General features: G+C 43.2%; 1 protein-coding gene across 1 annotated transcript in view; it reads right to left on the bottom strand.

Moving 5' to 3' along the window:
• Nucleotides 1-787: 787 nt before the first annotated feature.
• The window catches only part of rbpjl (recombination signal binding protein for immunoglobulin kappa J region-like), a 39,865-nt gene continuing 28,276 nt past the window's right edge, over nucleotides 788-12,376 (bottom strand). Inside the window, exons 9-12 of the mRNA XM_078249440.1 lie at nucleotides 8,753-8,893; nucleotides 8,335-8,490; nucleotides 5,679-5,782; nucleotides 788-1,228 (exon numbers count right to left, since the gene is read on the bottom strand). Of these exons, the coding sequence (XP_078105566.1) occupies nucleotides 925-1,228; nucleotides 5,679-5,782; nucleotides 8,335-8,490; nucleotides 8,753-8,893 (705 nt within the window). The 3' untranslated portion in view covers nucleotides 788-924. The remainder of the gene's footprint in view (nucleotides 1,229-5,678; nucleotides 5,783-8,334; nucleotides 8,491-8,752; nucleotides 8,894-12,376) is intronic.

Raw genomic sequence — 12,376 nt, 5'->3', positions numbered from 1 at the left:
CACACACACACACACACACACACACACACACACACACAATCTTTTCACAGAATATTGAGTTGACCGCTGTTTCTCAGAGGATGAAATGGGAAGCTGCTGCTTTCTCTCACAACACTCGGCCTTCAGCTCGCGTGTCCATTCTCCAGAAACAACATTCTTGATCACACTATAGCTGTCTAGAACTCTTTATAGGGTTTATTGGAGCAGAGAGCGAACAAGCGGGAAGCTCGAGGATTTTGGATGGAGCCGATTTTTATAACTCCAACCCGCTCCAATTTGGCTCCAGTACAGTTCACACCATTAGTTTGAAGCATGCCCGAGCCCATCTCTGTATCCGAGCTCTTGGCGTGAAGGGAGGATGGGCACCATTCATCGGATAAATAAAACAACACAGCTTTTTTTCTTTTATTTGGAGCGAGTGGTGAGCGATTTGAGTAGGAGCGGAGTGAAATCTTAGTTGAGCTCGGAGTAGTCTGGCTCAACGGAAGTACATTTCAGCGTGGCTCACACGACGGATGTCAGGCATTGCCTTCTCCAAAACAAGTTCCTTCCCAGGAATATTTTGCAGAGCCACAGTCGCTGAGCCCTGGACTTACTGGAGATAGATCTGGCAATGCGAGACTAAGACACAGAGTGATATTGAGCGGAGCGGCTTTGAGCGGAGGAGCGAACAGCTCCACTTTGCTCACATGCTCTGATTTTTCAAAATATGCACAAAAGGAACACAGTTCTGTTTGTTTTGTTTTAATTGTGTAGCATAAAGGGACTACAACTGAATTTCGTGCAACCCTGTCAGTGACAATAAATAAACCTTGATAGTCAGGTAGTTCAGAATGGGGCAAAAGTTGCACAGCGTTGATCCAAAACAGTTTCTTGCTTATAATCAGATTTTTGCTCCAAACATTCACCTTAGGACTCAATGAGCTAACTCTGCATGAAGAGGTGGAAGTTGGCTCTGGTGAACTCCTGGTGGATGGTCTCTAACAGGCTGTCGTCCTGCTCGTCCCCCTCCATCACTCCGTCTCTTTTCCCTCCTCCTGACACTCCTCTGATGGACGGCGGCGGCGGCTGGAGCTCGGGGGTGTAGGTGAAACTGAAGGACGTGCGATAGATCAGGCCGTCAGATCGGATGAGACACAGAGGGACGGTGATGATGCGTCGCAGACAGCGCCAGCCGCCACTGAAGGCGGAGACGTCGGGGACGACGCAGAGCAGAGATTTGGGAGACCTGGGAGGAAAAAAACAAGATGGAATAAAATGTGGTGGTGCTGGGTCGACCTGGAAAACAGATCCTTCATTTTCAACCGGACAAAGTACATGTTACAATGGCAGCCATCACCGTCCTACAGTTGAAGTATTTCCTATTGTTCACTTCAATGCCATGGATGTATAATAAGAACTGGATACAGTGATCGAGGTGGAGCCCTGTTCATTCCTAAGAGAGTTGCTTAGTGGCGTTTGAAGCCGTCATGGAGCCAAAAATGACTCGGATAATCGCTGCTGCTTCCGCACTATGCAGCCCATAAAGCAGGCACACTATATACCTCTACCATCCATACATTATTTAATTGTGTGGCTCTTCTAGACTTTCCAAATGTTATTTGACCGAATGGATCAAAGTCTTATAGTGAAACTAGTCATTTTGCGGGGGTTGTGGCGTTATTACAGACGTCTCTTTCTCCATGTAAGTCTATGTGGGAAAGTCTCTTTGAGCCAGAGGGCATCATGTGATGGGCCCGGGAGGTGTAATTCAACCGTTTTGTCCGCTATGTTCAATTTGCCTCAAAGCCCGGCGCACTTCCTCTGGGCCTGACTCAACACACTCACCGGCTGTTCCAGGGATGAAACTGGTGGCTTTGACTTTAAAACCAGGGGAAACGGTAAACAAAAATGTTCCAAATCAAGTAAGTATGGTTATAAAAACTACGCTAATCAATATATTTCATAGAATCATCACCTGACTGCAGCGCAAGAGAGCTTTATGTCTTTCATTTCATTGTTTTGGTTTCTTTACTGTTTTGGTTGAGTCTCACAGCTCTCATCAGGCGAATGTTTTTAGCTGATACATCCACCGTTCACCTAGCCTGGATGCCAGCCGAACTTAGCCCCGCCCACAACATTGGAGGTCGGGAAGTTCGGTCTGGACTTGATCCGTTGTGGAGCAACTATGCCCGAACCAGAGCTGTTCGGACCAATCAAATTGTCAGGGCGGGTTTTATACCATGATTGGACAGATGATCAACAGTAACGGAATCAACGACGTCACCAAAGAGCACTCGGGTTGAATTTGATTACACCAAAGACGGCTGCCGCTGGAGAATTGAGATGTGTAGATTCCGCCATCGCGTCTGTTATAGAAGATATCGACAGCGCATGCTGCTAGTTGCTAGTTGACAACTATGCGTCGCTCAACATACATCACATACTCCGTTGCTCTGATTGGTTGTAGGTCTATCCAATTGAGTGCAGAGGCGTTTTCTTTCCTGGTTCGGTTGAAACACGCCCCATAATCACAGCCCAGTGGAGCAGTATCACACTCATATTCTGACTAGAATCTGAGTATGACAACGTCAGGCTACCGTTCACCACCAGCTCAGCAGCAAAAATATTTTTTTTGTTTTTTTTTAAACAAACGGACGAGACAATGTTTAACAATGTGGACATCAGAACAGAAAAATACTTCTATAACATGAGACCGGTCGGTGGGAGACGAGTAGGTCAAAAGTTGCAAAGAAACTCCAGCACACTGTCTAACTAGACCTTCGTTTAGTACAGAAAATGTTGCCAGCTATTAAACTTTTCTTTGCAAGTTAGAAAGCGTGCGCCAGTTGACAATTGATTTTGGTCTTTTAATCTGCACTTCTGTTGACTTTTCAGGACATTCAAACAGGATCAAACCTGAGGAGCAACAATAACAACAGTGAAAAGACAGAAAAATAAACTGAGGAAGTAAATAATTAGATGGTTATGTCACAGACTAAACATACATGTAGTTCTGTGGTTGATATGAAACACGAGCAGCAGAAATCTTGAATGCTCTTTATATATATATATATATGTATGTGTATAGGTATTTCATTTAAACCGACATTACACCTCTGGCTCGCATGGCAGCAGGGGATCGTGTTCCTAATTGGCTGCAGCTCCTCGTACAAACAGCACATTGTGGATGACTGTGTTAAATAAATACGGCTTTCCTTTACGCTGCCGAGCTGCTGCTGACGGGAGGGATATTTGCAGAAGCTGGTGGCGAGCCGCTCCTAGCCAGAGACCCTGACTTACGATGCCTCAGCACTTTAGGTGTGGGGTCTGAGGTGGACTCTGACGTCAGAGAGGTTGTTTTGATCCGGGATGCGTCATAAGAGACGCCTGAATGTTAAGCTGCTGCCGCGGCCCTCCGGTAACTTACAGACCCCCCGCACAAGAGTTAGAGAGATGATTGTTCCCTGGAAGCCGAGCTGAGTTTCTCTCGGTGACTTTTCAATATAACATAAGCCCCTTTATGCTTCTCAGGTCCAGGCTTGGCTCGGACTCTTAAACGGATGAATGCAGGTAAGTAGTCAGTAGGAAAGTTCAGTAAGTTGAATGTCATAACTGTCGAGAATATTTTTTGTCAAACTCGTTTGGGAAAACTGACCACCTTCTTTCCCCAACAATGTCCAGAGTCCCGAACAAATGAGGAGATTCATGCTGCATTCCAGGCAACCTTTCACAACCTTCTACTGGTGAAAGTGCCCTGGAACGGCAGTCTTACTACCCTTACTACCCGTGAACTATTACCAGATTGTTGTACTCCCACTTACAGTTTTTGACGTCATACACACATAAACACCAATGGCGACCCCTGTTGACGCTGTACAGACGCCAGTGATTAACGGTGAGAAATAGAAATGAATAGACATAAATAGGCAACGTAAAGCAATTCCGCACATTGTAATCAAAACAATACACATACGATTGTGTACTACTACAGGTTATGTTTATTAAATGAAGCCCAAAATATGTCGCCGACTAGAAATCGCTAGTGTCTAGTAAGCTAGCTAGCTAGTGCTAGCTAACACGGACGTCTTTTCCTAAAACCACAGATCTCTGCAGGACGACATCGTCTGTTGTTCTTTATTGAAATTCCTCAACAAACAAAATAACTGCTTTCACATTCTGGGTCCAATGAAATATAATTTGGGTTCAACCTGCTTGGTTACATAATATTTGGTGTGGAGGTGCCACTTAATTTGTCATAAAACAAACGTTTATGAGCAGCCAGCTTCACAGACGTGACGGTCTCACTTAAAAAAAGACAAAAACGTTAATTGCCCTCAGTGCTGCTCCGCTCTACACCTGGAGCCTCTGTGGTAAAGCAGCATGAGAGCAAACGGCACGAAACTGTCATAAATAAAAGAAGTGGGGCCCCAAAGTGATTGTGGAAGCAAAAATCCACCTACGCAGAAGCTACTCATGCAGTCGTACACGGGTTAGAACAGTGAATTCCATTCTCAAATGTAACACTTTTAAAGTTTCCTATTCCTTTAAAGTCTATATTCACTAAACAGCAAGAACACTCACTTGTACGTAAGTAGGATATTAAATGCAGGACTTTTACTCATTATTTACATGACTTCCTTAAAGAATCCGAGTACTTCTTCCATGACTGCAGGAAAAAAAACTTCAGTCAAAGGTTTTTGTTCATCAAAAGAATCATCATCTTCTGTCAGATCTGGAGCGAGACGTGTTAAATAGTCGGACACAAAGTATTTTCCCCAGGAAAGTATTTTCCAACAGCTATAAAAAGCAAGCAGACAACAGACGACCAATAAAAGTATAATGATAACTGTTGGCCCGAGTGTCTGCAGGTAATACTGTACTGCACGCATGTTAATAGACCGGTTTAGATTTCTTTCGCTCATGTTTGGTTTCTGGGGGAGTTTCTTCAGAAGAAGTAGTGTTTACAGACACGTGAAAACCAGAAACACACATACAGTTCCCAAATGAATCCTATCAGGGTCTGTTTGATGTATGATGAGATTTATATCTGTTGCTGTACGTCACGTAAAAGCTCAGTTAGCTCCGTATGATCCTGGCTGTGTCTCATTCCGCATATTTCCGTCAGTACACTGCTAATGTACACTGACCACTTACTGCCGTAGTGCCCACTTTCGATAGTTAGTATTTTCCCCACACTTATGTTAAAACACTTACCGGAAATGACGAGCGGGATGAGAGTGACGAACGCAACACATGTGAACGCTGTTTTCCAGCCAGCCAAAAATACGGGCTTTCCTGTATGCAAATGAGTAGCGGTCGCTCGGCTCGCTACCTCTCAAAATCTGACGAAAATGCTTTAAACTGACCTTTGTCGATCAAAAAAACAGACGGATTCAGCAACTGTATGATCCACGTGACGCGTTCGTCCAATCAGCCGCCGGTCAAGGGCGTGGAGCATGCAATATAAACTTGCCGTTGTCCCTGGTCCCCCCCCCTTTCCGCTTTGTAGTCAAGATGGCGCCCATTCTCTTTCTGTTAATAAATATCTTTAATATACCAAAAACACCTGGTTCTGTGTTGTGTTCCTTTCCCCTCCAAGCTGGGTGGTAACACCCTTCATCTCTTATTGTCACTTCTTACCATCTGCTCAACTGAATAAATCTCCTCTCACGTTTTTCTGTCTCCTGTTAACTCACTTGAACATTGTCTCAGCCTCTCTGTTTCCGAACCACACTTTGAGATGAGGGCTGAGGTTGTCTCCCTGGATCTCCAACATGGCAACGTGTCCTCCACCATTCACCTGCAGGAACACACACACACACACACGCACGCACGCACGCACGCACGCACACACGCACACACACACACACACACACACACGTTTGTTTTGCTTTTCAACTGCTCACATGACCACATGGTGATGAAGTACCTTTGATTAAACAAATGAAGGTAACGATGGTGACAGATTATCTACTTGATGGCAGTCTTTGGAGGTTGATTTTTTGGTGCTTAAATTAATACAAGTCTGTGTGGAGCGGCGCTATGTTTGATGATGAAAAGAGCCATTCTTCTATTCTTCCATTTTTGGAATCAAAACGGCTAGTTAGGTTAACACTCCCGGGACACAAATACACGTTTCCTGGCTGAAAGTCTTGTACTTTCCCCAGGAAGCCAACTCTGCTCCCCCGGGCTTGAAGCCCTGTGTTTAATAATCCAAACCTCCACCCCGACCTCCTCTCTACACGGCCAACATCGACAGAGATGGGAAGTGACGAAGTACAAATACTTCGTTACTGTACTCAAGTAGATTTTTCAGATATTTTTATTTTACTATATTTTTTGTGGCGACTTTTTACTTTTACTCCTTACATTTTAACATGAATATCGGTACTTTCTACTCTTTACATTTTACAGAATTGGCTCGTTACTTTAGTTTTGTACAAGAGGTCGTCATGTCGGAGAATAGCGCAGACACGCGCCTCACACGCCTTTCACTGGAGTTACTGTTATTTTCGCGTCATCAATAACGAATTTAATCTAATTGGATGGGAATATACTGTACGTTGCACTTGACACACCACTACAAGACGACTCGACAGATTCGGCGGCATTCTGCATTCATTCGCGGCAAATCATCGCGGCTTGATGGTGGTAACGTTAGCACGTAGCAGTATGGATGACGACATGATTGAAAATGGAGAAAAAGCAGACAAGCAGCAAGACATCCTTGGCCTTATCTGAGGGAGATGTTTGAGATAGTAGGCATCAAGAATGACTCCTGGCCAATGTGCTGCGTAACTCTTAAAGTATGGGGAACTACCTTAATCAATGTGTGTTTAGTAATTCATATTTTATCCTTTATTTTCTTTCCAGAAGCCATATTTGAGCACACACACATACACGTAGATTCCTTTAAATGTTAAGTGGAAGAGAAACTGGATCTCACAGACTCACAACTGAATTCATATCTTGCTACTCAGTCAGAATCGTATTAACCTGGAGTCCCAGTCTCTGTCACAATAATCATATATGTGATGTTTTAGGCCTATTGGCAGACATCCATTTAAAATGTAGGCAATGGCATATAAAGAGCCTTTTTTCCATGTCCACTGAAGTTTCTCAGCTTGCTCTCTAGTAACATTTGTGTGGTCCAGGTAGCTTTGCATAAAAAATGGTTGTCATTCGCAAAGCTACTTTTACTTTTATACTTTAAGTGAATTTCCAAGCCTGTACTTTGTTACTTTTACTTGAGTAAATAAGTTAAATCAGTACTTCTACTTTTACCAGAGTAGTTTTTTAACACAAGTATCTGTACGTCTACTTGAGTACGGGAAGTGAGTACTTTTGCCATCTCTGAACATCGATCTTATAAAGTGGCAGTCAATGTCGTTGCACAGCAATAAATATATGGAACACATACAAATAACAGTGCTTTACTTTTCATAGCTATATCAAAGATCCTCTACACTAAGATTGCATTTCAAGCAGCGCCAATGGTATGACATGGTACACACTTCCTGTCTCCTAAAGGGGCGTGGACGTAGTGAACGTCATGCGGATGGATGAAAAGTTATATTTGTATAATTTATTAATATTTTCTTTTGCTAATGTTAGATATTTACACAGGTAAAAGACATATTTAGCATCACAGAGATTAGTTTTGTTAGGGCGTTCACGAACGTGAGCTTATCTGTGTCGCCAGATCTTGCGAGCTAGAGAGAGACAGTTTGGTCCTGAGACAGAAACACGTCTCAAACTAAGTTCATTTTCTCCTGATGTGTCCGTCTGAAAAATGTCATTTTAGCGTCAGAATGTTCTGGAGATATGTGGCTTGTAAAAAAAAAAATGGCTCCAATATTTACTTTGGTGACTATGGGCGAAAGAATCGCTCATAATCTGTGTTCACGTTCACTTATATGTGCATATACTTCAGAAATATATAATGTCTGTGTTACGATTTACAGAGAAGATCTTGTAGGTCACATGCCCACTGAATAGCAAGCCCACGTGACACATATACAGGAAACTACTCTGAGTTGGGGCGTCTTGGTTCTAAACCGTCTCTGTCTGTATGTATGAATGAGCCTGCAATAGTTCTAAAGGACCATTCATTAATATGGCGATGTTTGCTGTCTTTGAGGTACGTAGGCTAAGACACACATTTGAGTGAAATACAATTTTATGTACATTGATTATGATATGATAAGAATGACTTTGGCCCACAACAATGATTAAAAAAAAAGAAAAAGAAATATCCGTACTTCCACATTGTTTTTGTCAAAGCTATAGCCACTGGAGAGGGGTTGCAGGTTGCAGACCCCTGGTCTAAGTCCTGGTACCTGACCAACTCACCTCTAACCCGGTCATAACAGGAAAAGGAGTAACTGGTGTCTGGATGCAGGCGGGACCCTGATTAAAGGTGAATTCCACTGCTTCCACTCCGATGATGGTCCAGCAGGACCCGTCGTTCAGCACCACTCTGCCCGGGTCTCTGCCACTGGACGGGGCCTGTAAGGAAGGGAAGGGAAGGAAGGGAAGGGAAGGAAGAAACAGAGGGAGGAAGAGAGGGAAGGGAAGACAAAAAAGGAAGGAGTGGTGCTGAACGACGGAGAAGGAGAGATAAGGGAAGGGAAAGGATGGAAAATTTGTTTGGAGAGGAAAAACAGAAAAGTTAAGAGTGAGAGAGGGCAGAGGAAGACAGAGAAGGAGGGAGTGAAGATAAAGAGGGCACAGAGAGAACAGAAAGAGGGAGCAAGTGAGGTAGTCTGACCCGGTGCTGTATGATGATGTCGTTGGATAAACTCAGGTAGGACTGTGGATCGTCTCGGAACTGGAAGGCGCATTTGTGGAGCTGAGAGACCGGCTCGTCCACGTCCAAGATGGCGTGCTGCTTGTTGACCTTACGGATCACCTGCAGACACGGACGAGACGAGATCAGTAATAATCAAACATGATTAAATCAACAGAGATCTGTGTAACGGAGTTTCTCCACAAAGAATCATGCAAAAAGCACCACTTTAGAGCTTGTGTTTACCAGAGATGTGCTCAGAAGTTTCTTGGAAATTAGTCTATAACTGCACTGAAAAAGCATAAAAAAAATGACTAATCGACTAAAGACCAAAACGACCGGTGAGTCAACTTGACTCATTCAAAATCTCAGGAATGTTTTCAGGACTTCAGGAAATATAATGTCCTCTGTATACTCAAGATGATAGTTTCATGAAACAAGGAGCTCTTAGATGTGTCACACATATAATAAATATGATAAAAGCCAATAAGATTCATCCTCTGTGGAACATGACTATATGTACAAACAACAAATAGTTGTTGAGACATTTTAGTCTGGACTGACACACCCACACTGTCGTCCCACTGAAAGAGGACATCATCTGCTAATGGAGGGATGTTTGGGTTGATATTTGATGACATTTTTGCCTTTTTTATTGGACAGACAAACAGAAAATGAGGGGAGGGAGAGAGAGAGATGAGAGAATGACAAGCAACAAAGGTCTCCGGTAGGAATCAAAAGAGTATGGACACCCTAAAGTCTTGTATAATCTTATATTTATTTAGCTGCTTTATATTTGTGACTTGCGACTTTGCAACTCTGGAGAAAAATAATTTGCTTCTGTAAGAAAGCTGATAACAGATCAAGAGGAGGGCATCTTCCTTCTGAGAAACATACATAAAAAGACATAATTAGGAATCACATTTATTGATTCCTCGGGTTAGTCAGAATATGAGTGTGATACTGCTCCACTGGGCTGTGATTATAGGGCGTGTTTCAACCGAACCAGGTTAGAAAATGCTTCTGCACTCAATTGGATAGACCTACAACCAATCAGAGCAACGGAGACAGACATCACAGGCGGTTAACGGTGAAGTAGGGGATTTGATTCACGGGGGTATTTTGGCGACTTAATTAACCCAACCCAAGGCGAGTCTGATGAAAACTGATGTATCTGCTCAGTTCAACTCTGAGATTTTCTCACATTGCACAGCGCTCTGAAGGAATAATCGCCGAGATTAGGCTACGTTATGTTCTGCCAGCTCACAGCAATTTAATACAATAGCAGGAAATTTGTCATTTGTTTATTCAAAGTCAAAGACAGTCCAAAGTAGTGCAACTTTGCACATTTTTGTGGGTCTGAGGTGTATATCACATTTTAGCTGCCGAGGCTCCGCTGCTCTCTGTCTCTGGTCCTCAGTGTGGGAGGGGGAGTGGCCAGCAGCTAGAGCGACAAAAGCCAATGTGTGCTTCTTTTACCTATATATTTAACAATATATTTTGCATTTCTAATCCAAACAACGTCAAACTTGGCACTGCACTTACTCGTGCCCGTAGCAAGACACCTGTCAAGTTTGAAATCCATCGGACTAACTCTCTTCGAGAAATATGCGCATAACACCCACACAGACAGACAAGAGGTTCCTGCAATTTATAGATAGATGCGCTGTCGATATCTTCTATAACAGACGCGATGGCGGAATCTACACATCTTGTAAACAAATTCAACCCAAGCGTTCTTTGGTGACGTGGTTGATTACGTTACTGTTGATCATCTGTCCATCATCGTACAAAGCCCGCCCTGACAATTTGATTGGTCCGAACAGCTCTGGTTCGAGCGTAGTTGCTCCACAACGGATCAAGTCCAGACCGAACTTCCCGACCACAAATGTTGTTGACGGGGCTAAGTTCGGCTGGCATCCAGGCTACACACTTATTGCATAATTAGTAGAATCTCATGTGTGTATAATGCGCGCTGGGTTAGACATAACTGAACTCTGACGACTACTGAGGGAAATGTGACAAAGCTTGAAAAACAAATAATTAAAACTGTGATTAAGTTATCGTTCTGCTTTGCCTAGTAACAAAGCTGCACACTTCACATCAAGAGGAAAAGGGGTTTTTAAGATCATTAGTCGGGTCAAAAGTGACAGAAAGAAGTTGGTTTAGCTTACAAACGTACGGAGAGCAAAAGAGAGTTAAATCAAACAGGACGGAGGTGCCTTCAGGAAGCTTCAGGACACCAGGCGGTCTGCACCATAGGCGCCGAAAATACTGAGCACCCACGTGTGCCAGACTGCCAGTAGGCTACATTCTTTTAAAATGTAATATTGCAGTTGGTGCTAAGTGGAGCGTCTGTACTACCGTCTTACGGCTTTACTATTGAGTTAATAGGCGTGTGTGTTCGTGTCGGCCGCTGTCCATTTCCTAAGGTTCTGAAATGCAAACATTTTTTGACTACTTATTTTTAATAAAGGGCGTGCGCCCATGAGCACCCACAGAGGAAAACATAAATCGGCGCCTACGGTCTGCACATCGCTGTAGGTTTCACAAAAAATCGCTTCTGGTATCTCCAGACCTTGAGCCTGAATCCTAAGTATTAACTCATTCAAACACACCCTTTACTGCACCGCACACAGGATACCTAAACCTCTATATGAAGTAGTATATAAGTCTTTTCACTGCTGCTGATGCAGCAAAGCGTGCAGCGAAAAAAGGCCTCGACCACAAAAACACATGGAGGTGTAGCGTGCAGCGGACGAGCTTGTTATGACAGCAGGTGAGGAGGAGAAAGAGTCAGCGGATTGTGAAGGCTTCTGCTAAGAGGTCTAAGTTTAACTTAAAGTGGAGGTCACGCTCAGCAATAACAGGGTTTTTGGGGATTAGCGGGTTATGTAACAGCTGCACAGGCACACATCTGTAAGACATATAGGATCAGAGTGGTGATTGTTCCTTAACGCTGTGTATAATCAGACCAGACAGCTTCACTCAAGAGAGCCTTTTTTTCCTCTCTTCGTATGGGGCTCCTCTTTGATGACACAACTACTTTCATTACTTTTTGAAAGAAGGATCGACCCACCCTGCACCATTGTTGCACTACACCAGTGGTTCTCAAACTTTTTTCAATAATGTACCCCTTATGAATTGTTTCTTTAAGCCAGGGGGTCCATGGCCATGACCAGCGCTAATCATTTTTGGTAAAAAAAAAAGTCTATATAAAAAGGAACAGTACAGCGCTGTCAGCAATATATTTACTAAACAACAGCCTTGTAACTGAAAGAAGGAAGGAAGTAAGGCAAGAATAGGTTGAAAACAGTATCAAAAACTTCAAAAACAGTGACATAACTTCGAAAAAAGCGAGAAACTTGTAAAAAGTAGAAGGAAGGAAGGCAAGAATAGGTCCAAAGAAGGTGACACAAATGGGTAACACTTTACTTGAAGGTATCGACATAATCATGACATGACCCTTTCATAACTATGACATGACACTGTCATGAACGTGTCATAAACGTTATAAACGTATGAACGTGTCAAAAAAGTGTCATTCGGTTTTTGTCATGACAAGTTGACATTGTTTGGGTTGTCTTGATTATGACAATTTGAGAT

Source organism: Sander vitreus, chromosome 4 (genome assembly GCF_031162955.1).
Source record: "Sander vitreus isolate 19-12246 chromosome 4, sanVit1, whole genome shotgun sequence".
Taxonomy (NCBI): domain Eukaryota; kingdom Metazoa; phylum Chordata; class Actinopteri; order Perciformes; family Percidae; genus Sander; species Sander vitreus.
This window is presented reverse-complemented; position numbering and strand designations above follow the sequence as displayed.